At 42.8% G+C, this 24,303-nt stretch overlaps 1 protein-coding gene across 1 annotated transcript; it reads right to left on the bottom strand.

Annotated features, from left to right (window-relative positions):
- Positions 1–1,325: 1,325 nt before the first annotated feature.
- LOC131132646 (papilin-like) lies at positions 1,326–22,335 on the bottom strand. Its single transcript, XM_058078467.1, has 26 exons — positions 22,217–22,335; positions 21,179–21,238; positions 20,994–21,097; positions 19,931–19,991; positions 19,718–19,820; positions 19,522–19,652; positions 19,317–19,440; positions 19,162–19,242; positions 18,060–18,235; positions 17,849–17,972; positions 17,647–17,773; positions 17,174–17,378; positions 14,949–14,978; positions 14,707–14,857; positions 14,500–14,577; positions 11,958–12,064; positions 7,969–8,095; positions 6,382–7,867; positions 5,653–5,814; positions 5,444–5,571; positions 4,224–4,275; positions 4,012–4,158; positions 3,820–3,950; positions 2,315–2,423; positions 2,062–2,237; positions 1,326–1,891 (listed from the first exon to the last, which is right to left on the bottom strand). The coding sequence occupies exons 2-26, from the start codon at positions 21,227–21,229 to the stop codon at positions 1,731–1,733; spliced, it is 4,332 nt and encodes a 1,443-aa protein (XP_057934450.1). The 5' UTR covers positions 21,230–21,238; positions 22,217–22,335; the 3' UTR covers positions 1,326–1,730.
- Between the last annotated feature and the right edge of the window lie 1,968 nt (positions 22,336–24,303).

A 24,303-nucleotide genomic window follows, 5' to 3' on the forward strand; every position in this document is an offset into this window, starting at 1 on the left:
CGTCCAGCCATCTGTTGGTGACCTCCAGTTGAAAGCAACTTGGGTTGATCCAAAACACACCAGCAAGTCCACCTCTGAAAGGCTGAAGAAAAACCAAATGAAGACTTTGGAGCGGCCTAGTCCAAGTCCTGACCCGGATCCTATTGCAATGCTGTTGTATGACCTTCAAAAGGCTTCATGATGAAAAAGCCTCCAGTGTGGCCGAATGACAACAATTCTGCAAAGACAGTTGTTGCAGCCAAGGGTGGGGTGGGGGCCACTTTTACACACGGGGCCATGGAGCTTTGCATTGTTTTCCTCTATTAATAATAAAAAGCTGCATTGAAATGATTGTGTTGTCATGGACTAATATTTCAAGGAGGACAAGGAAGAGGGCAAACACTTGTACAGTACACAGCACTGTATAGTATAAGAAGTTACTAACACATTGTAATGTTAACTTACAATTCTATAGGGGTTAAAATACTTCATTTAAAGTATTATAAAGCGTGTCCTACTTGTGGAAATGCAGAAGTGGAAGCTTTGTTTTTTATCAAATTGTGCGCCCACTTGTGGTCAAAAGTGAGATGACATGTAAAAGCAGTGCACTCTTAAGAGGCTTTAAGCAAAATATCATTTATTTGTTGTTCTGGCATGGTTTTATTGTATGTATTACAAAAGTAAACAATATAAAATGACAGTTTAATAGGTGCAGTGCAGTGAGTCAAAACTAATAGATTTTAAATTCAGTGTCATTGAGTGCAGCATGCGTGTACAGCAGGGGTCTCAAACACGCGGCCCGCGGGCCAAATGTGGCCCGCAACACACTAGTTTGAGGCCCCCACCTTGATATGAAAGTTTAATGTTAGTGCGGCCCGCGCAAGTTTGATATGGATGCTGTATGGTATCATGTACCCAGAAAAAATTATTACGTTTGATTCATGTTCATGTTAAAGGTTAAATAACTGTTAATAGTTATCCTCCCTATCCGTGTGGAAGTGGTAAGTTTTTGGCTATTCAAGTTTCAAGGAAATAACTTGAAGGCTACCGTTTAGGTCGCTAGCTCTCTAGTTTGCGAGTTAGCATGTGTCTCAAGACCCTGCAGTTGCGCAATATGTTGTAAATAAAAAGAGTATAAATGTGACTATAGTCGTGTTTTGTCATGTCTACAGGGCTCTAATAATGCTTTGTTCATTTTAATCTGAATAAAATCATTTGTCTACCCACCAACTATATGTGGTTTCTTAACTTTTTATTATTTGCCGTTTTATTATTATTATTATTATATTTATTTATTACTGATTGATTGATTTTCTTTATTCTTGATTTGTTCATTTATTTTTCATCTTATTTTGTGCAGAAAAATAAAAATTAAGATATTTGAGAACAGTGGAATGTTTTATCAGAGCTTTTATTGTAGAAAATCGGAACCAAAGCACTGAAAAAGTTTGTATATTTTTCTGTTTTTAATATATGCGTTTTTTTTTTTTTTTTTGGAAAACCTGATGCGGCCCAGCCTTGCCCAGACCCTAGCTCCAGTGGCCCCCAGGTAAATTGAGTTTGAGACCCCTGGTGTACAGGGACGGTAGGGAGCCATGTTTGCTGAAGGGCACCCCCAAGTGGCCAGTGACAACAAATCATTCGATGTGAAACCTTATAACCTAAATTGGGCTGTGCTGCCGGGTCCCACTAGTGGAGGTTAGCGATGTATAAGAGGATATAAAATATACAAATATATACCAGTACAAGCGTCAGCCCAGGGGACCAAACCTGTCGTTGCTCTGCGTCTGGCGAGCACAGCTGGCGCAGCAGAAGCCGGCGTAGTACTCATTGGAGCAAAGGCGGGTGTAGACGACCAGTTGGCAGTTGGCCAGATGGGGCTGGTCCACGCACTCTGAGACCGTCTCTACGCCTGCAATGTGGAAAGAACGCCATTTAGCATGAACCATATATTCGTATTTTACAGTGGGTAAAAAAAATGAAAAAAAAATTCACATTCTTATTTTGCATTGAAATTACAGTTACTCAATTTCCAAAAGCTGGAAAGTCCGTCTGACCGGTGGACCTAACGAGCGCTCCCACCTGCTTGCGTGTCTTTAGCGACCTTTATATCGGCCGAGGCGCTCACAGAGTAGATGCCGGTATAGGCGTTGCACGTGTAGGTGCCTTCGTCCGACACGTGTACGTTATTCAGGATCAGGCTGCCGTCAGACGACACCTGGACGTTGCGCCCGTCCGGACGCACCGGAACGCCGTTTCTACGTTCAGAGAGATTGTAAAAAGAGAAGAAGAGATGTTTGGGTATTTGGGCTGAGGCCGAGGTGCTGTCTTGTACCTGGACCACCCGATGCTGACGTTGTCTCCTGACACCACGCAGGGCAGCTGTGCTGTGCTGCCTTCAAGGACCTGGACGTTGGTAGGAGCTGTGATGATTCGCAGGTCAGCTGCACCATGAACATGTAAAGGAGAAAGAAACGTTATATTTAATCTTACAAGGGACATCTAGTGGTGAAAGTGTGACATTGCAGCACCTCTGAGGTCTTTGCTTAAATGGACTGAGTGTCCTGTAAAAAACATACAGTAGAATCTACTGTAGGTCTATTTAACAGCCAATGATTTTACACAAGAAGAGCTAGTAGACATAATCGTGTGTGCGTTGCTGTCGAGTGAAGTCAGGAAGTGAGTTGAGTTTTAGTTTGCTGTGGGCTACTCCCGCAAAAGTAGTTTGTGTTAGGGAAGCCTGCAAACACGAAGCCTCAAACACGCGGCCCGCGGGCCAGATGTGGCCCGCAGGACACTAGTTTGAGGCCCCCGCCTTGATATGAAAGTTTAATGTTAGTGCGGCCCGCGCAAGTTTGATATGGATGCTGTATGGTATCATGTACCCAGAAAAAATTATTATGTTTGATTAATGTTCATGTTAAAGGTTAAATAACTGTTAATAGTTATCCTCCCTATCCGTGTGGAAGTGGTAAGTTTTTGGCTATTTAAGTTTAAAGGAAATAACTTGAAGGCTACCGTTTAGGTCGCGAGCGCTCTCGTTTGCGAGTTAGCATGTGTCTCAAGACCCTGCAGTTGCGCAATATGTTGTAAATAAAAAGAGTATAAATGTGACTATAGTCGTGTTTTGTCATGTCTACAGGGCTCTAATAATGCTTTGTTCATTTTAATCTGAAAAAAATCATTTGTCTACCCACCAACTATATGTGATTTCTTACGTTTTTATTATTTGCCCTTTTATTATTATTATATTTATTTATTTATTACTGATTGATTAATTTTCTTTATTCTTGATTTGTTTATTTATTTTTCATCTTATTTTGTGTAGAAAAATAAAAAGTAAGATATTTGAGAACAGTGGAATGTTTTATCAGAGCTTTTCTTGTAGAAAATCAGAACCAAAGCAAAGTTTATTCATTTTTCTGTTTTTATGTAAATGCGTTTTTTTTGTTGGGTTTTTTTTGAAAACCTGATGCGGCCCAGCCTCGCCCAGACCCCAGGTGCAGTGGCCCCCAGGTAAATTGAGTTTGAGACGCCTGCGTTACAGCAACATTACTGCCACCTAGTGACCAGTGAGGAGTACTACATATCTCGTACATATCGCAACATCTTTGAATGCAGATTTTTATGCTTGAGAATGCTGAAATTTGCACAATTTTTATTTTTTCGAGCCAATTCCAAATTATTATTTGCATATTTTCGTCATTCACTGGTGTTCCCAGAAAGTAACGTCTGTGAAAAGCGTGAATCTGCTGCGATAGTACTACAACAATACAAACATAGTAGAGGTATAAAATGCCATGATAGATATGGAACCATATTTAATAGCGATGTGATCACCTTGAACTCTGAGTTGTACACGTCTCTGTTCCAGCTGATGGTGTGTGGAGGCGGTGCAGGTGTACACGCCAGCGTCCTCCATCCTGATTGGCTCAATGAGGAGGGCGCCGTCTGACTGGTGGGTGAACCTTCTGCCACATTTTGGCACAACTTTAAAATGAACCTCAAAGAACGGAAACAATAACGGCTCACCTGGAGTCGCTCAAGGTGCGTCCGTCTCGCGTCCATTCAATGCTGACGGACTTGAGAGCAGAGGCGGGGACGATGCCGCAAGGCAGTCTGGCCGCTTGGCCCGCTCGCGTCTCCAGCGATGATGAGGACGACCGCTCGATGCTGAAGCTGACAAGGAGAAACGGTTAGGGATGTGCTGCCTCATCCACATGCAAGACGTGTTCGATTCTCACCTTGGGGAAGGGGCGTCTGTGGGCAGGGAGGTGGGAAGCGCCTCAGACGAGCCTTCTTGGAACACACATACGCTTAGCATGGCCTCAGGACAATCCTAATTTGGATCAGCACCACTTCATTGATTCCAAATATACATATGTTGTAATATTGTGTGATTTGAAAAAATGTGCACCTTTATCCAGACCTGCACCAAAACCTAACTGGTTATTGTGATGATCATGCCCCACCCCTTCAAAAGGTTTTAGAAATAGTGTCTAAACCAGGGGTCTCAAACTCAATTTACTTGGGGGCCACTGGAGCTCGGGTCTGGGTGAGACTGGGCCACATCAGGTTTTCCAAAACAAAAAACAAAAAAAGCGCATTTATTAAAAACAAAAAAATTTAAAATTTGGGTTCCAATTTTCTACAAGAAAAGCTCTGATAAAACATTCCACTGTTCTCAAATATCTTACTTTTTATTTTTCTACACAAAATAAGATGAAAAATAAATAAACAAATCAAGAATTAAGAAAATCAATCAATCAGTAATAAATAAATATAATAATAATTCTAATAATAAGACGGCAAATAATAAAAACTTAAGAAAGCACATATAGTTGGTGGGTAGACAAATGATTTTTTTCAGATTAAAATGAACAAAGCATTATTAGAGCCCTGTAGACATGACAAAACACGACTATAATCACATTTATACTCTTTTTATTTACAACATATTGCGCAACTGCAGGGTCTTGAGACACATGCTAACTCGCAAACTAGAGAGCTAGCGACCTAAACGGTAGCCTTCAGGTTATTTCCTTTAAACTTAAATAGCCAAAAACTACCCACTTCCACACGGATAGGGAGGATAACTATTAACAGTTATTGAACCTTTAACATGAACATGAATCAAACGTAATAATTTTTTCTGGGTACATGATACCATACAGCATCCATATCAAACTTGCGCGGGCCGCACTAACATTAAACTTTCATATCAAGGTGGGGGCCTCAAACTAGTGTCCTGCGGGCCACATTTGGCCTGCGGGCCGCGTGTTTGAGACCCCTGGTCTAAACTATAAATATATATTTCAAACTACAAAATAGCAAACTAAATATCAAGTTGTGATTTATTTAATAAGATAAATAATCTCTACATATCAATACCTATATATGAAAATACAAATGTAAAAAAGTACTTTTTAAATGAAATAAACTTGTCAGCATCCGTTAGCGTTACCTGAGACAGAGAGGTAAACGTAGCGGTGGTCCCGCTCCCGCTCCCTGGTGGCCACGCACAAGAACCAGCCCGAGTCGGACTTGTTGAGAGGCCCGAGCAGTAGCGATCCGTTGGGCTGCTGCTGATGTCTGCAAGAAAAAGAGCCCACTAGGTGACAAAGGTAAGACGCAGGTAAGACAAAGACCTTGAATCATGACTTCCATTCGGACCTGCGGGAAGACAGTGCAGCGCCATCCCTCCTCCATTCCACCAGCACGCTGGACGACGATGACGGCGGCTTGACTCTGCAGGGCAGCACCACCGTTTGCCCCACCAGAGCCTCCACGGAGGCCGGGTCCGACTTGTCGATGGTGACGGGGGCGAGTGTCAAACTGGCACGTGGAATCAGAGGCGGACGGAAAAGGAGAAGAGGAGTGAATCAGAATGCAAAGTCGCTTTATGCACCACTTTACCGAGGGACAAAGCAGGCATAAAGGCGTCAGAAGGTCCAGAGAGGTGAAAGACGAGGACGGTGAAGATGCATGCAGCCACCAGACACAACACGATGAAGAAGGAGGTTCAGGGACGACACTCAGACGAGGACAGATGAAGCATCACAGCACCACCTTTATTCATTTGGTGACAACACAGTGACAACACAAACACACACAAGGGTGGGTGGGCGTGGTGAGGACATGGTGGACAGTCACTGTGAGAAAAGTCAACTTTGAGAAGGGAACACAAGCGGGTTGGGGGGTGTCTAAGCAGCACAAGAAAGGAATCAATGGGAGTGAAATGATTTCAACAACAGCAGGTTGTCTCCATTGGCGGGATTAGGATCATTTGTTATGACAGAGGGTGGCAAATTGGGGGCTGGTTCTGGGGGGTCTGGGACCAGCACAAGGACAGTGGGGTCAGGGAGTGTTGTTAGCTGTGGGCTGCACCGCTACAGGTCTTACCTCCCTACCAGGCGGTGGTGAGCAGCAGTGACGTAGTAAGGCTTTTTCACTTTCAGGTAGAGTCTGGCCTTGTGGGCGTTTCTGGCCGCGCTTGCAGCTGCTCTGCCGTTTCCGTTGGAGCGCTCGCCGTTTCCGTTGCGACCGTTGCCACTGCCACCGTATCCGTTGGAGCCCTCGCCGTTTCCGTTGTGCCCATTTCCGTTGTGGCCGTTTCCATGAGAGCGCTCACCGTTTCCGTTGTAGCCGTTTCCGTTTCCATTGTAGCCGTTTCCGTTGCCACCGTTTCCATTGTGGCCGTTTCCATTAGAGCGCTCACCGTTTCCGTTTCCATTTCCATTGTCGCCGTTTCCGTTTCCATTGTGACCATTTCCGTTGCCGTTTCCATTTTGACCGTTTCCATTGTAGCCATTTCCGTTGCCACTGCGGCCGTTTCCGTTTCCATTGCGGCCGTTTCCGTTGCCATTTCCATTGTAGCCATTCCCGTTGCCGTTTCCATTGCGGCCGTTGCCATTTTCATTGTAGTCGTTTCCGTTGCGGCCGTTTCCATTGCCGCCGTTTCCATTGTCGCCATTTCCGTTTCCATTGTGGCCATTTCCGTTGCCGTTTCCATTTTGGCCGTTTCCATTGCCACCATTTCCGTTTCCATTATGGCCGTTTCCGTTGCCGTTTCCATTGCCACCGTTTCCATTTCCATTGTGTCCATTTCCGTTTACAGTGCGGCCATTTCCGTTGCCACCATTTCCATTTTGGCCGTTTCCATTTCCATTGTAGCCGTTTCCGTTGGCCTTTCCATTGTCACCATTTCCGTTTCCATTGCGGCCGTTTCCACTGTGGCCATTCCCGTTGCCATTTCCATTGTGGCCATTTCCGTTGCCACCATTTCCATTGGAGCGACTATTTCCATTGCCACCGTTTCCATTGTAGCCGTTTCCATTCCCACCATTTCCATTGCCACCATTTCCATTGTAGCCGTTTCCATTTCCACCATTTCCATTGCCACCATTTCCATTGTAACCGTTCCCATTGGCCCGCTCACCGTTACCGTTGTAACTATTACCATTGGAGCGGCCATTTCCATTGTCACCATTTCCGTTACCACCATTACCGTTGTAACCGTTGCCGTTTGCACGTCCGTTTCCGTTTGCACGTCCGTTTCCATTGCCACCATTACCGTTGTAGCCGTTTCCGTTGGAGCGGCCATTTCCGTTTTCACCATTTCCATTTCCATTGCCACCATTACCGTTGTAGCCGTTTCCGTTGGAGCGGCCATTTCCGTTTTCGCCATTTCTATTGCCACCGTTTCCATTGTAGCCGTTTCCGCACACCTTCTGGCATTCGGCCTCCGTCACAAAGTTGTTGCTGTTTCCATGGCAACTTCCATACCAGAACTGGGTACACTTTGAGGTGAGGGCGTCGTAGAAGTAGCGTGCGCTCCAGCTGGCGCAAGAACCGGCGGCTTTTGGCAGCGAGCAGATGGAGCGCTCGTCTGGAGGAAACAAACACACGAGCAACATTTGTCATTTGGTCTCAAGTTGGTTGCTTGACGTTTTTCCACTTCTTTCAGGTCTACAGCCAAGGACGACTTACAGGGAGTGGGGGGGTCGCGGCAGCCCTCTCCGTTGGGGCCGGCAGCGGGTGCGGCGCGGTCAAAGCAGCACCCGTAGGTGGTGGTGCGGCACTCCACGGCGTTCTCAGAGGGCAGGTAGGTAATGAGCTGAGCACACAGGAGGAACATAAGACAAAAGATAGTTTGTGGTTTACTTGGCTCATGACGTTCTCGCTAATTCGTTCATTTTTGAATGAATGAATGACCGATAGATTTGTAGTGCTTTTAGTAAGATGACGTAGTTGTAAATTGTTCGTTTGGTTTTCTTATTCGCTGATATAGCAGTTGATGTTTGCTAAATCCAAGGATGAAGAGTCTTGAACCAGTCATGATGTGCTATATATGGGAAATATGGGCTAATAACTATAAAAGCAATCTTCGCTGGCTAAATGTACTGCAAAAAAGGTCAGTAAGGATAATTCATAATGCCGCCTACAGAGAACATACTAACTCCTTATTTCAACCTTCATATTGACAATTCCAACTCCAAACCTGCGACAGAATTCCTTGATCTTCTCAGCTGTTTCTCCATCACTCAACAAGTTAACTTCCCCACCCACACCAGAGGACACATCCTGGATCTTGTCTGCACTACTGGTATCAATATTCACAACCTCACTAGCCATAACCTGCACATATCAGACCATCTGGCCATCACATTTGATTTACACACATCTCTTAGTGTCTCAAAAATCAAACGTCAAATAACCTTCAGGAATCTCAAATCCATCAACCCTCATGCCCTTACCTCACTTCTAACCACAAAATTTGCTATCTCCCCTCCCCCGCTGTCTGAGGACCCCTCTGAACTTGTCTCCTACTACAACAATACCCTTTCCTCCTGTCTTGATGAACTGGCCCCTAAAAAAAACAAATTGGTCTCCTTCTCCCACACTGCCCCCTGGTACACCCCTCAGCTCCATAATATGAAGACCCGTAAACGCCAGCTTGAGAGACTGTACAAGAAATCTGGCCTAACTGTTCATCTTCAAGCTTACACAGATTTTCTACAGCAATATAAAGATGCCTTAAACACTGCCCGCTCACGATACTACTCCGATCTGATTACATCTAGTTCCAACAATCCTAAATCCCTCTTTTCAACAATCAACACACTGCTAAAGCCAAATGACAACTCCTCCTCATCCTTCACCACCACCAAATGCAACAACTTCTTAACCTACTTCCAGTCCAAAATTACCAAAATATACAGCTCCCTAAACCCCCCCTCGACTCACTCGCTTCCTCCTGACCCTCCACTATCTGGCTCCACCCAACGACTCTCCAAATTCACACCTATCTCACCCGTGCAACTCACTGAAATACTAACCGGTATGAAGACTCCAACATGCTCCCTGGATCCTATCCCTTCTTCATTCATCAAACCCTGCCTCCACATCATCTCCCCGCTGATCACAAGTATCATTAACTCCTCCCTTATCACTGGATCCGTCCCACAGTCTCTCAAGCTGGCGGCAATCACCCCCACACTCAAAAAGTCTGGTCTCGATCCCAATAACCTCTCCAATTTCCGTCCCATATCCAACCTCCACTTTCTGTCCAAAATCCTTGAACGTGTCATAGCTGCTCAACTTCAATCTCACCTCAACTCCTGCCTGTTTGAATCCTTCCAGTCCGGTTTCCGTCCCAAACACAGCACTGAAACAGCTCTTCTTAAAATCACCAATGATCTTCTTCTCTCCTCCGATTCCGGCCATCTTACCATCCTCATCCTCCTAGACCTCACCGCAGCCTTTGACACCATTAGCCACTCTATCCTCCTGTCCCGCCTCAAAACCAGCCTCAATATCACCGATTCTGCTCTGTCCTGGCTCCAATCATACCTCACCAACCGTCAACAGTTTGTGCACATAAATAGCTGCTCCTCCTCCATAGCCCCTTTACCTCAAGGTGTTCCCCAAGGTTCGGTGCTTGGTCCTCTTCTCTTCATCCTCTACATCCTTCCACTTGGCAATATCATCCGTCGACATGGCCTCAATTTCCACAGCTACGCTGATGATATTCAACTATACATTTCTACCACCTCCATCAACTCCAACATCTACTCCACCCTCACCAACTGCTTAGCTGATATCAAAACTTGGATGGAACAAAATTTTCTCAAACTTAATAGTGACAAAACAGATATTATCATCATCGGTCCCAAAAACACCATGGCGCCCACCCATAATTTCCATCTTCAATTTGACAGCGCCACCCTCACTCCATCCCCGCTCATCCGCAACCTTGGTATCCTCCTAGACCCCACCCTTTCATTTGAACCCCACATCAAACAGTTAACCCGGACTGCATTCTTTCATCTTAAGAACATAGCCCGACTCCGTCCATCACTTACATTCTCTGCCGCTGAATCCCTGATCCATGCATTCATCCCAACCAGAATGGACTACTACAACAGTATTCTCTACGGTACACCATCCAAAACCCTCAATAAACTACAATATATTCACAACCTCACCTCCACCCGCTCCCGTCAACACGTTACCCCTGTCCTCCAAAACCTCCACTGGCTTCCCGTCCCCCAACGCATTCACTTCAAAATTCTTCTCATTCATCACCTACAAAGCCCTCCAGGATCTGACCCCCCCCCCATATCTCACAGACCTCCTCCATCCACATAATCCCCCGCGTCCCCTTCGCTCCTCAGACTCCAACCTCCTGGCACTCCCCTGTAAGACCAAGCTCCGAACCTGGGGAGACAGAGCCTTCTCCATCGCTGCCCCCACTCTCTGGAACTCTTTGCCCCACTCACTCCGTGCTTGCCCTGACCTTCCCACCTTCAAAAAACAACTCAAAACCCACCTCTTTAAATCTGGTTTTAATGTCTAACCTTCTATATCTGACTGCTGTGCCCCGCCCCGCTTTTTTAAATGTGTACTAACCAATGAATGTTGTATTTTGGTGTGTCTTTTATTCTGTTTACTTGCTCTATTCAACTTCATTCTTTTGTAAAGTGTCTTTGAGTATCTTGAAAAGCGCTATACAAATAAAATGTATTATTATTATTATTATTATTATTTCTAAAATCACAAATACTTCAACTTGCTGATATAGTTCATCTTCAAACAGGTAAAATAATGCATAAGGCTAAAAATAAGCAATTAGCTAAAAATGTCATCCAATACTTCTCTACAAGAGAGGAGAAATATGATCTCAGGGAAGAAGTACATTTGAAACACTTCTATGCTAGGACTACGTTATGCTAGCCATAGCATTTCAGTATGTGGAATCAAACTATGGAATGGATTGAGTAAGGAAATCAAACAATGCACAACGATGAGCCAATTCAAGAAACAATACAAGCAGTTGATGTTTGCTAAATACAAGGATGAAGAGTCTTGAACCAGTCATGATGTGCTATATATATCACTATATTGACACGCACTATGGTACCCATTATGGCATTGGATGCTCATATCACCGAGTACTTTGGTACAAGGTGCATTATTAATAAAATAAAATTAAATACAATTAAATACAATTAAATACAATACAATAAAATACAATAAAATACAATAAAATACAATAAAATACAATAAACTAAACTAAACTAAAATAAACTAAAATTAAATTAAATTAAATTAAACTGTATTATGGAAAGCAGGAAGTGAACAAATGTAACAGTTACTGATTGTAAAAGTACCAGATGGTGGGGTAGGATTTAATAAGCTTTGCTTCTTCCTACTCCTTTTGGACATGTGGAACTGGGAACTGATTATGGGATGCACTCAATTGTAATCTGATGCATGTTCAAATGAAATTAAACCATTACCATTACCATATTTAACCACACTGCACTGTTTGATCACACATCTTTTACTATGCGACGCTGACCAGGAAGAAGTTTCGATATAATCCTTCAACTAATATCATCTGTGAAGGTCAAAAATGTGTTTGGAAAACAGTTAAAAAGGTGATTTTGAGAGACATGTACAAGTGTACTGCTTACAGCAGGTTGGTTGCAGCCATGATGGTTGTAGCCCAGAGCCTCGGTCACGCCGTCGGGGCAGCAGCCGTAATAGGACTCGCTGCAGTGGCGTGCCTTATTATGGTCACCTGGAAGGACAAAGAGGGGACGAGAAATATCCCATTTCATGCATATACTTAAAGAATCATGTCATTTAAAAGCAGTCACACAAACAGAATCCAGAGTGCAAAAATATGCAGCACTTATGGTGAGATGAAGGAGAAAAAAAGTCTATGAGAAGAAGCCAGAAACAGTAAAAGCACTGCAACACTTCAAATGTTTGAATGACAACACACCCATGGGGATAATTACTGTAGTGATCACAGGGTTCCCAAGGATTTCAAACTTCCATCGTTTTTCCACACTCGGTAAATCAATGTGCATCATTAGAGCTGCAGCAATTTATCAATAATTAATCCATTATCCAGTTCATCAAAAACAATTATTTTGGTATTCAATGAATTGCTTTTTTATGTAAAAATATAAATATCCTCTGATGTTAGCCTCTCCAATGTGTCAGATGTCAAATGTGATTTCCTCTGTCACCAATTATCTTTGACTTTTAGGCAAAACAAAGCTTTGACTATGAAAAACAGCAATCAAGATTTTGGCTTATTATTATTATCAAGATTATTGGCTTGATCGTGGTTCATCGGTTCCAGACCCAACCATAATAAAGGGATTCCTTATTTATAAATGGAATGTCGTCAAAGTTAGAGCTTCTAAAACCTGTTTACGACCTTCTAAATGTGGTTTCTATCATCATTAGAGCCCTCCAGATATTAAATAACACCCCTATAAGTCACTTTTACACTCATATTACTCGATATAGTAAACATTTAAGACCCATTTCAGACCTAAATAAGACTCTTACTAGTATATGGTGTTGATGTGTTACAGTGGCGCGGACAGGAAGTGACGTCGGGGGTTACAGCCACAACAGTGTTGGGGATTGTTGGGCCTGTTGTGAGATAATCTTGTCTGGTGCTTGTGTGTTTCACATTCAACATTACAATAACAGTGACACCTAGTGACCAATGTAAACATCTTTGAATTAATATTATGAATGTCTTTTTGTATTTTAGATCATTTATGCATTTTTGTGTTTGAAAATTGTTAAGTAAACCCTTAGATGCATAAGTGGGTCAAAAATGACGGTAAGGTTGTTTTCTTGAAATATCTTCATAATGAAAATTTTTTTATCATTTCATATTCCAGGTATTCCTAAAAAAATGTTTTTGATATAATGCCATTCAAATTTTTAACTTACCTTTTATACATTTTAAGATTTTTTTGTTTTTGTGTTACTACCCCAACCTTCCATAAGTGGGTCAAAAACAACCCGGTCAGGTTGTTTTCTTGAAATATCTTCATAATGAAAAATTTTCATCATTTCATATTCCAGGTATTCCTCAAAAAACATGTTTTTGATATCATGCCATTCAAATTTTTAACTTACCTTTTATACATTTTAAGAAATTTTAGTTTTTGTGTTACTACCCCAACCTTCCATAAGTTGGTCAAAAATGACCCGCATGCATTTTCTATGGAATCCAATAGGAACCTTTGATTTTTATCAACTTTGGCTGTCAGGAATAAATTAACTGTAGACCACACAGACTATATCAGGAAGATTATTTTACACACAAAGTGCTAATACAACAAGTATTATCTTCATATAATATTGTGTATGTATCAACAAATTAGCCTCCTTTATAACTAGCTGACACTAGCTGGCTAACATTATTACTATATGTATTGTTGGCCATTACTCTTTTGTTTCCTCATCCATGCCTTGGCTGCTAGATACACAGCTGAAATGGTCCTGCAGATGCTGGATGATGGAGAGGCAGTAATGGGGTTGGACTCTGAGTCAGAAATGCACGTCAGGGATGCACGCATCCCCTATGCAACACACAATGGATCCTCACATTTTCTATTGTTGTATGGGGTCATTTTCTTTTTCAAAGATGGAAAAAAGTGAAAAATGAAGATGTTTCTAACATGAAATCATTCTTGTGTGGTCCTAAATATAATACTAAATATCATACAAGTGATTATTCCGAACCAAAATGGCAAAATTGGCATAAAAACAAAAACAAATTCAAGTATGGGTGATTTTTGACCCACTTATGGAAGAGTGTAGGGTCCAGTCACTCATGCATCTAAGGGTTAAGCAAATATGCAAATATATATTGTTTTTTAATAATAATATACAGGCTTTAAAGACATAATGGCATGATTTAGTAATCATGTATCCACTTGTGTTTCTGGTGGCGTGCCTTGAGATTTTTATCTTTTTTTTTGTCCTGTAAAATGTGTATTGTAAAATATTGTATACAACAACCATATGGAAGTCTAGCGGTCTCCTCAGCTAGCTAAGAACCCCACAGACTAAGTATAACAGTACCTTGTCGTACCGGGTAGCGCCAATAGCAAAGCACTGCAATGCGATCATAAGATACCACAGTACAAGACACACGTGAAAACAAGCTAATGATGAGAAAAGAAAAAGGTCTCCCACCGCCGTGCTCCAGCTTGTAAGGATGGAGGCCAGTGCGGGGGCTTTGGTATCCTCTGCGGTTGTCATAGCTGGACACGGCTGAAAAAAAAACAAGATAGGGTATGTTTTTATTGCCGCTTTTAACCTAAATCAAATTCACGTATAATGGACATAAAAAGACAAAGAATACAAAACCAATAAAAATTCACTCGACCCCCAGTTACTCACCCTGTGGGAGGTAGCAAGGCTGGTTGTTGCAGTTCTCCACAGCAGCCGGCAGAGCCTGGGGGTGGCATCGCTTGGCAGGGTAGCGGTTGCCCTCACGGTCCGAGCAGGCCACCTGACGTTCTCGTGAACCTCCGCCGCAGCTCCTGGAGCACTGAGGAGAGTGGAGGGGGGGGGCAAACGGCATCTTCAGGTAAAAGCAACACAAGTGAAACGGGGGGGATACGGCACGGCGGCAAACTCACCAGGCCCCACTCGCTGACGTGCCAGCTGATCTGAAATTGTAAATATGTCAGCAGGTGATGACAGAAAGGACATGGCATTGTGAAAATAAGCATCGTTCAGTTTTACTTAATGTAAGCATGAGGTAATAATAAGACATTCATTAGCAAGGGAGGGGGGTCCAAACTTTTTCTTTATTCTTGATTTGTTTATTTATTTTTCATCTTATTTTGTGCAGAAAAAAAAATGAAGATATTTGAGAACAGTGGAATGTTTTATCAGAGCTTTTATTATAGAAAATCGGAACCAAAGCACTGAAAAAGTTTGTATATTTTTCAGTTTTTAATAAATGCGTTTGTTTTTTTTGGGGGGGGAAACCTGATGCGGCCCAGCCTTGCCCAGACCCTAGCTCCAGTGGCCCCCAGGTAAATTGAGTTTGAAACCCCTGATCTACATACTGTATTTGTATATAACTCTGGGTAAAACTGTTGATTTTGTTAATACTTGGGTTGTTTATATTGTTTATTTTTCTATATTGTGTATTTTGTACTGCTTAACTCAGGGGTGTCAAACTCATTTCGCATCGTGGGCCACATACGGCCTAGGGAGATGTCAAGTGGGCCGGACCATTAAAATTATACCATACTCTGCTATAAATAACCAAAATATCATGTCTTTCCTTTGTTTTGGTGTAAAGAAGCACATTAGGAACATTAGGAAAATATTGAAATTTAATGAACTATCCTTTTACAAAACATTTTATGAAACACCTCATATTTCCTTAGACAAATGTGCAATTTACTTTTATCATTCACAAATATGCATTGGCGGCACGGCGGTCTGGTGGTTAGTGCGCAGACCTCACAGCTAGGAGACCAGGGTTCGGTCCCCGCCCTCGGCCATCTCTGTGTGGAGTTTGCATGTTCTCCCCGTGCATGCGTGGGTTTTCTCCGGGTACTCCGGTTTCCTCCCACATTCCAAAAACATGCTAGGTTAATTGGCCACTCCAAATTGTCCATAGGTATGAATGCGAGTGTGAATGGTTGTTTGTCTATATGTGCCCTGTGATTGGCTGGCGACCAGTCCAGGGTGTACCCCGCCTCTCGCCCGAAGACAGCTGGGATAGGCTCCAGCACCCCCCGCGACCCTCGTGAGGAAAAAGCGGTAGAAAATGAATGAATGAAATATGCATTGCAACTGATCCCACTGATTGTACAAAGGCACACAACTTTAATTGGTACTGAAAAATATAGTAATGCACTTTAAGATTAAATGAGACTTTTAAAGAAAGGGATTTTTAAACCACTTACACATACGCATATAAAATCTAAATGTAATCCCTGCGTACACCTTACAAACTAAGGAGAGTGATTTTAAATGTGTAATGAAGAAAGTGTTCGCCTGTCCTGTAAATCTGTAAACTTCATACATGAAACATACATACACATACAATATATACTGAAAATTTATGGAGTTGTATGAACAGTAGAATTCCATCACACAACTTTTTTTGTTTTTATTTTTAAAGTTTTAACATTAAAGTGCACATTTTTTAAATCACCACAGTAAGGATTCATCTTCACAGAGCTGTATTCTTTCAATGCAAACAGTAAGCCGTCATATTTTTCGCTGTGATGAGTCTCGTAGTGGCGTCGAATATTATATTCCTTCAATACCGAAACTTGTTGCAAACACACCAAGCACAAAGGTTTTCCGTGCATGTCTGTAAATAAATAGGACGTGGTCCATTTTTCTTTGAAAATTCTACACTCCTTATCTACTTTTCTTCGTTTGGATAACGACATTTTGGCTAATGAGGGTGTAGCGGAGAGGTAGAGACCAAGGTATTAACAACGTCGTAACAAGCAGCAGATTTTCAGTCTGTCTCAGTGATGCGGCTTGTCTTCTACTCTGATGGAAAGAGTGCGCCCCTTAGCGGATAATCCATGAATTGCAGCGAATTAAAAATATGAATTCCATGTCTTTTATGCATTTTTTCCACTTTCAAATTATCCTGCGGGCCTGATCGAACCTCCTTGGGGGCCGGTTCCGGCCCGCGGGCCGTATGTTTGACACCCCTGGCTTAACTGATTCTGTACTCTTGCTGCTATGCAATGCAAATTTCCCCACTGAGGGACGAATAAAGGCACATCTTATCTTATTGGTAAAAAAGCATATCTTAAGTTATCCCGGTCGTTCAAAACCACAGATGACAAACAGGAAGTCATGATGAGCGGTTAGCTCTCACCTTGTTCACTCTCGACGCATGATAATCATCACACCGGTGCATGTTGCAGTTTTGTGCGGCGGCCGGGGCCTGGGAGTACCGGGCGCAGTAGGCGTCCTGGACGGTGCGGGGGGCAGATCCATCGTGGTAGCTGCAGTGGACGCTGCGCACCTGGGATCCGCCGCCGCAACCGACAGAGCAGGCGTTCCATTGGCCGGTTTTCCAACTGGGACACAACAAGGCACAAACGATAATATTGATGTGTGCTCATCAAATTTTTAGAGATGTGCCAGTTCAAACTGTTCGCTTTAGTTAGCAAAACTTTTCAAATACTCCTTAGTGTCATTTATTTATCTTTTTTATTATCTTTTTAAACTACCATTTTTTTTCAGGCTTTTTCGGGGTCAATATGGTGTTTCATTCAACTTCAGCTTAACACTGAAAGACGCACGACGTCGTGGGTTGGCTGGAACGCCTGCAGAGGAGATGCACACCTGTAGGTGGATGGGCAGGCTTGAACGTTGCAGGTCCTGTTGCTCTCGGGCCGGGCCATGGAGGCGCAAAGATAGTCGGGGGAGGCCTCGTTGTCCATGGTACAGTAAACAGTTCGAGACTGGTAGCCTGGTGACGGAAGACAAATGTCACGACAAAAGCAACAAGAATTTAAGAGCGTTTCCGCAATGTGTTTCCCCCAACCTGATCCACACTCGCTGCTGCAGGCGGACCACGAGCCGAAACTCCAGGTGTATCCCTCTCTGGGGCGTCCCACAGGAACGTAGAATTCGTACTGGACTCCTTGGTTGTGCTCCTGGCTGATTAGCTAGAAGGGAAAATATTGTTATTCCCTAACAACTCCAAAAATGTGCTGGTTCCTGGTCCTGAGACATCTTAACGGGGGCGCTCCTACCTCCACAATGAGAGGTTCCGTGGTGGGTCCACGGCCGATGATGGTTTCAGGAGTGTGAGAGTCGCCCTCAGCAGCTCGCTGGTAGTAAAGCACGGTGCCGGCGATGTTGGTTGCCCGGGACGACTCAATGGACCAGTGGCCGTTCAGGTAGTATTCTCCTCGCAGGTTCTTTAGGGCTAATCACACACAGGGATGCGCTAGATCAGGGGTCTCAAACACGCGGCCCGCGGGCCAACTGTGGCCCGCAGGACACTAGTTTGAGGCCCCCGCCTTGATATGAAAGTTTAACGTTAGTGCGGCCCGCGCAAGTTGGATGCTGTATGGTATCATGTACCCAGAAAAAATTATTACGTTTGATTCATGTTCATGTTAAAGGTTAAATAACTGTTAATAGTTATCCTCCCTATCCGTGTGGAAGTGGTAAGTTTTTGGCTATTTAAGTTTAAAGGAAATAACTTGAAGGCTACCGTTTAGGTCGCTAGCTGTCTAGTGTGCGAGTTAGCATGTGTCTCAAGACCCTGCAGTTGCGCAATATGTTGTAAATAAAAAGAGTATAAATGTGACTATAGTCGTGTTTTGTCATGTCTACAGGGCTCTAATAATGCTTTGTTCATTTTAATCTGAAAAAAATCATTTGTCTACCCACCAACTATATGTGCTTTCTTAAGTTTTTATTATTTGCCGTTTTATTATTATTATTATATTTATTTATTACTGATTGATTGATTTTCTTTATTCTTGATTTGTTTATTTATTTTTCATCTTATTTTGTGCAGAAAAATAAAAATGAAGATATTTGAGAACAGTGGAATGTTTTATCAGAGCTTTTATTGTAGAAAATCGGAACCAAAGCACTGAAAAAGTTTGTATATTTTTCTGTTTTTAATAAATGCGTTTTGTTTTTTTTGGAAAACCTGATGCGGCCCAGCCTCGCCCAGACCCTAGCTCCAGTGGCCCCCAGGTAAATTGAGTTTGAGACCCCTGCGCTAGATAGTAGCTAGCAAGGGCTTCGTACTTGCAGCAGAAACACTAACTTCCTCCACTGTCATAAAGTCATAAATAATTTTTTTTTTATTTCCCCGCTTTCCGCACTGGCACTCACCAAAGTAGTTGCGTGTGGGCAGGGTCTCCCTGATGCTGATGGAGGTGGCTCCAGCAGGGATGGTGAACATCTGGTTGTAGCCTGGCGGAGGAAACACAGCAGCTCAGTTTGTCGGGCGGCTCAAGTCCGTCAAGGTCTGAGAACAAACTTGCTACCGTGGCTCAGGTACTGCGCGGAGAAGGTCCTCTTAACCAGGGAGCAGGACTGTCCGTTGCCCCCGCACTGCAGGCAGGGGTCCTCCTGCTGCCGAGACTCCAACCTGTCATCACAGCCCATACGCTGCAAGACATGATGAGGACACACGTGTCAGGACACGAGGAGACGTCCCACCGTCAGGGGGTGCAAACCTTAACATCTCACCTTGCACACTCCTTCCACGCAAATATCTCTGCGGCCAGGGTGACACAGAGTTCCGTCCACCACGGTGGCCTTGTGGCGGTAGAAGAAGTTCTCTCCCTTTGGCATGCAGTTAAGCTCACAGGGGTTCTCGCCTGTGCCATTATTATCATTTTATTCTCTTTTCAGCTGGGATTTGGCGTTATTGTTGATATCTGACCTCCATAATAAGGCAACCAGGTGTACCGGGTCCCCTTAAAGTCCTCCCCATCAAACTGCGAGCACTGCTCCTCACGGAAATCCCTGGATCCCTCTGGACAGTCCTGGATGGAGATGATGGAGATACAGTTAAATCATTTTGACACACAATAATACACCTAATGTACTCCTATTGTACTTCTACTTCATACTACAGGGGCTTACTGCAGTTTACCTCAGTGTTACATGTGAGATAAGCCTTCTCTGGTCCCACACAGTTGTGTCCTCCATCGGTCCTGTTGGTACCAAAAACATTAGCATCACAATTAGCGGCTATGACAAATAGCTAGCTTATGTTGAAAATAATAATCATATTTTACTACTTTTCCAGAAGGGAACATTTAGTCATTAAACTTGTTTTTGTACAGGAATGTGACCCGGCTACTAGCTACTTAGCAAGCTAGCTGCTATACTGAAGGATATAAAAGTATCATACAAGACGCATATTAGCGATGTGCGAGTTATGAACGAGATGTTCAAAACTCGACTTTTTTTTAAAACTAAATCAAGACTCACGGGTACTCGTCTCGTTTATTTGTTTACTTACTCGAGCCTATTATTGCTTGCTAAATGAAAAAAGGACACCGGTTAATATATGAATAAACGATTGGCGTTTCTGCGGGTGATTCAAATGAATCGAGTACCCGATTCACTTAGTGAGTGACTCATAAGCCCGAGTGGGTAAAAGGCTGCTAATAATGAGAATGTTGAGCAAATGTACAGATAATTCATTTGGGATGCATTAGTTTGTGCAGACGTATCTAATAAAACGGTTGATGAGTGGAGTTTTACTTTTTTTTTTATTCAAATAAAAGGCATGAGTTCATGATGTGTATACAGTATATCTCAATATTTACAGAGATATTCCTTAAAATAAGCAGAGTACACCCACAGGGGTGGCTCAGTTCATTGGCCACCCATGAATAAACTTATATTTAGAGAAATCTTCCTCAAAATAAGCAGCGTTTGCCACACGTAGAACCAAAATAATGGTGTGTGGTTTCCCTTACCCTTACTTCCCTTACTTGAAGTTTCTGTCAGCCGGAAATGGACAGATAGAAATACAGTACATGCAAAGATGTTCATTTCTCTCCTGCAGACAGCAGGCGGCAACGCCACAGAAATAGTTCAGGTGGTGTCCAAGTGTGGTTAGGAAGCGTGTCCAAGTCAAACAGTCATCTGAGTGCACACGTTGACGATGACAGTATTAATAATACCAATAATAATAATAATAATACCTGTGAGTGATGCAACGTCTGCTTCTGATCATCACTCCACCGCCACAGGTTCGACTGCATTGTCCGTATGCGCCCCAGGAGTCCCAGTAGTCCTCACCGGCCACCTGAAATGCACGCACACACACACACACACACATGTTAACCTGTTGCAGTTTACATGCAGCAGCCGTAGAAGTGGAAGTTACCAGGAGAGCTGGCACCAGCACCAGCTGGAGGGTCAACAAGGGCAGCATCATAGTTGTTCCCTGCAGGAAACATAAAAACTCCAAAAATCAACAACAATAACTTTTGTTCAAACATGCATCACACTAACATTCTAACTGTGGCCCTGATTTATTATCTCTTTATTGTTGTTTTTCCACGGCTCTTTTTATTGATAAAATTGAAGTTTTGTTACATTTTAGAAGGAAATCTTTTTGTTGACTTCTTGCATGCATTTTTTCTGACTTTCCAACTTTAGTGGTTTTAATCTGTTTTACTTTGTCGACATCTTCACATTTCTTTTCTTTTCACTGTCTTACTTTGTGACATTGAAATCTTGTACTAACCTGAATTTCCTGTTTGTTTGGTTTTTTTATGGTTGGTCTCAGTAATTGGTAGTCTTATTTCTTCTACTTTGTGCATAGTTGATCATTTATCATCTCTCACTTTGTAACTAATTACTACTGCCTATCTCGTCCCGTCTTTTATTTTCCCAAACTTCCGGTAATTTAGATTTTCTACTTCCTGAAATTTTATCTTTTTCCAATGGTGAAACATTTTACTTGTCTTTTTTTGTATATTTTCACCTCGTTTTCTTACTCCAAAGTTCTACTTTGTTAAACATCCATCGCTTCTTTTAATATGTTCATTGTTTACATATTTACTTCCGGTAGTAGTTAACACTTCTACATGTCCAAAAAAGTATTTTTTTTAGTTTTCTATTGTTGACCATGTTTGCTTCTAGTGGTTTTAAACCTTTCGGCTTCCTTAAATGTTATTTTAGTGTGTGGTTGTCGCTCTCTTTTACGCGGTTATCAGTTATTTTATTTTGTATATTGTTGACATCCTGAACTTCCGGTGGTCGTCCACTTTGTGCTAAACTAAGAGAAAAACGTGCACTCCCGCGCACACAAACGCACGCGCACGTTCAGCAGCCATTTCCTTCGTATTCCCAACAAGTTTAGGGTCGGAATGGAACATTTTAAGAAGGAAAGCAAGGAGGCGCTGCTGGTGCTACTCACCGGGCTCGGTGCTGCCTAAGGCGGTTCCTCTTCGGTGTGTCTTCTGCAGGAAGGACGTGGAGAGACTCCCGGCTGGACTCGGTCCGGCAGATGAGTCCAAAAAGAGCTGCGGTGTCCTCATATATGCGGGGGGGTAAGGAGGGGTTTGGGGGTTTTGGAGGAGGGAGGTGGGGGCGGGGGCGGGGGGGCATAAGTGGTCCTGCCTGCTGACAGCCAATCAGAACTCACAGCTGTCATTTAAAGACATTTTATTCCCACTTGGCTGTGACCAAGTTGCTTATTATGACGCGCGTCCATGTGGCCGCGTGCACGAGTAATGCTAGGGTTATCCAAGTTGAGGCAAACTTTTTGTTGTTGTTGTTATTGTTGGCATGGTGTGGACTACGACTTCCTGCTTGGCTGCTAAAGTCACATATTGAAGAGTAGGATGATGGTGATGATGATGATGGTGATGATGATCTTCTACTGTAATTTGTTGATTGTCCATCTCCAAAACGTGACATTTAAATGTCATCTCTCTCGCTGCCCCGTTTGGCCTTGCCAAGCTACTCATTAGCTGAGGTTATTTTCAGCACAAACGGAGGCTTTTCAAGTGGTCCTCACATTAGAGCCGCCACAATTAATGCCAATAAACAAGCAGCCATCTTTCTAAAAGAAAGTGTGCGTGATTTGCCGTGGGAACTGCAGCGCAAAAACGGCGACCTCTGCAAACGGAGAATAAAGTATAACCCGCAAAAATGACTTTGATGACATTTGACCCTAAAGCAAAAGTCAGCAATTTGAAATAAAAGGGGCATTACACAAGCAAAGGGGTCTCACTTTACTATAACATACATTCAAATACAGTAGTTACTGAGGAACTAAGGCATGTACATCTAGAGTAGTTACTAAGGACCTAATAAAGTAGTAGAGTAGTTAGTGAGGAACTAAGGCATGTACATCTAGAGTAGTTACTAAGGAACTACTAGCGTAGTAGAGTAGTTATTGAGGAACTAAGGCATGTACATCCAGAGTAGTTACTAAGGAACTAATAGAGTAGTTACTGAGGCACTAAGGCACGTACTTCTAGAGTAGTTACTAAGGAACTAATAGAGTAGTACAGTAATTACTGAGGAACTAAGGTGCATACATCTAGAGTGGTTACTAAGGAACTAATAGAGTAGTTACTGTGGAACTAAGGCATGTACATCTAGAGTAGTTACTAAGAAACTAATAGAGTAGTAGAGTAGTTCCTGAGGAACTAAGGCACATAAATCTAGAGTAGTTACGAAGGAACTATTAGAGTAGTAGAGTAGTTACTGAAGAACATAGGCACATAAATCTAGAGTAGTTACTAAGGAACTAATAGAGTAGTAGAGTAGTTACTGAGGAACATAGGCACATACGTACATTGAGAGTAGTTACTGAGGAACTAAGGCACATGCATCTAGAGTAGTTACTAAGGAACTAGTAGAGTAGTTATTGTGGAACTAAGGCACATACATCTAGAGTTGTTACTAAGGAACTAATAGCGTAGTAGAGTAGTTACTGAGGAACATAGGCATGTACATCAAGATTAGTTACTAAGGAACTAATAGAGTAGTAGAGTAGTTACAGACGAACTAAGGCACATAAATCTAGAGTAGTTACTAAGGAACTAAGAGCAGTAGAGTAATTAGTGAAGAACATAGGCACATACATTGAGAGTAGTTACTGAGGAACTAAGGCATGTACATCTAGAGTAGTTACTAAGGAACTTTTTCCGGCATTTGTTCATATAATTCAGGACACGTTCCAAAGAGGTTGTACAAATTAGAAAAGGTAGGATTATAATTTTGGTGTGAATCCCAATATGGCGGAAATGGGTGCTTGGCGAACGGGTGCTTGGCGGACGAGCTCTCTGCGAGTGCCTGATTGAGGCCAAAAGTGTATTTTTAAAAGCGTAATAGAGTGAAGTCGCCATTTGGCGAGGCAGGACCATGCATTTGAACAACACTGGTTTTGGGGCCTCGGGATGCTGCTGGCGTACCTAATCAAGTGTCCAGCGAGCATGTCCTCATCTCTGAATCGTGTTTATGTGCCAGATCATGACATGTCATCATGTTTTT

The sequence above is a fragment of the Doryrhamphus excisus genome, chromosome 7, assembly GCF_030265055.1.
Source record: "Doryrhamphus excisus isolate RoL2022-K1 chromosome 7, RoL_Dexc_1.0, whole genome shotgun sequence".
In the NCBI taxonomy this organism is placed as follows: Eukaryota; Metazoa; Chordata; class Actinopteri; order Syngnathiformes; family Syngnathidae; genus Doryrhamphus; species Doryrhamphus excisus.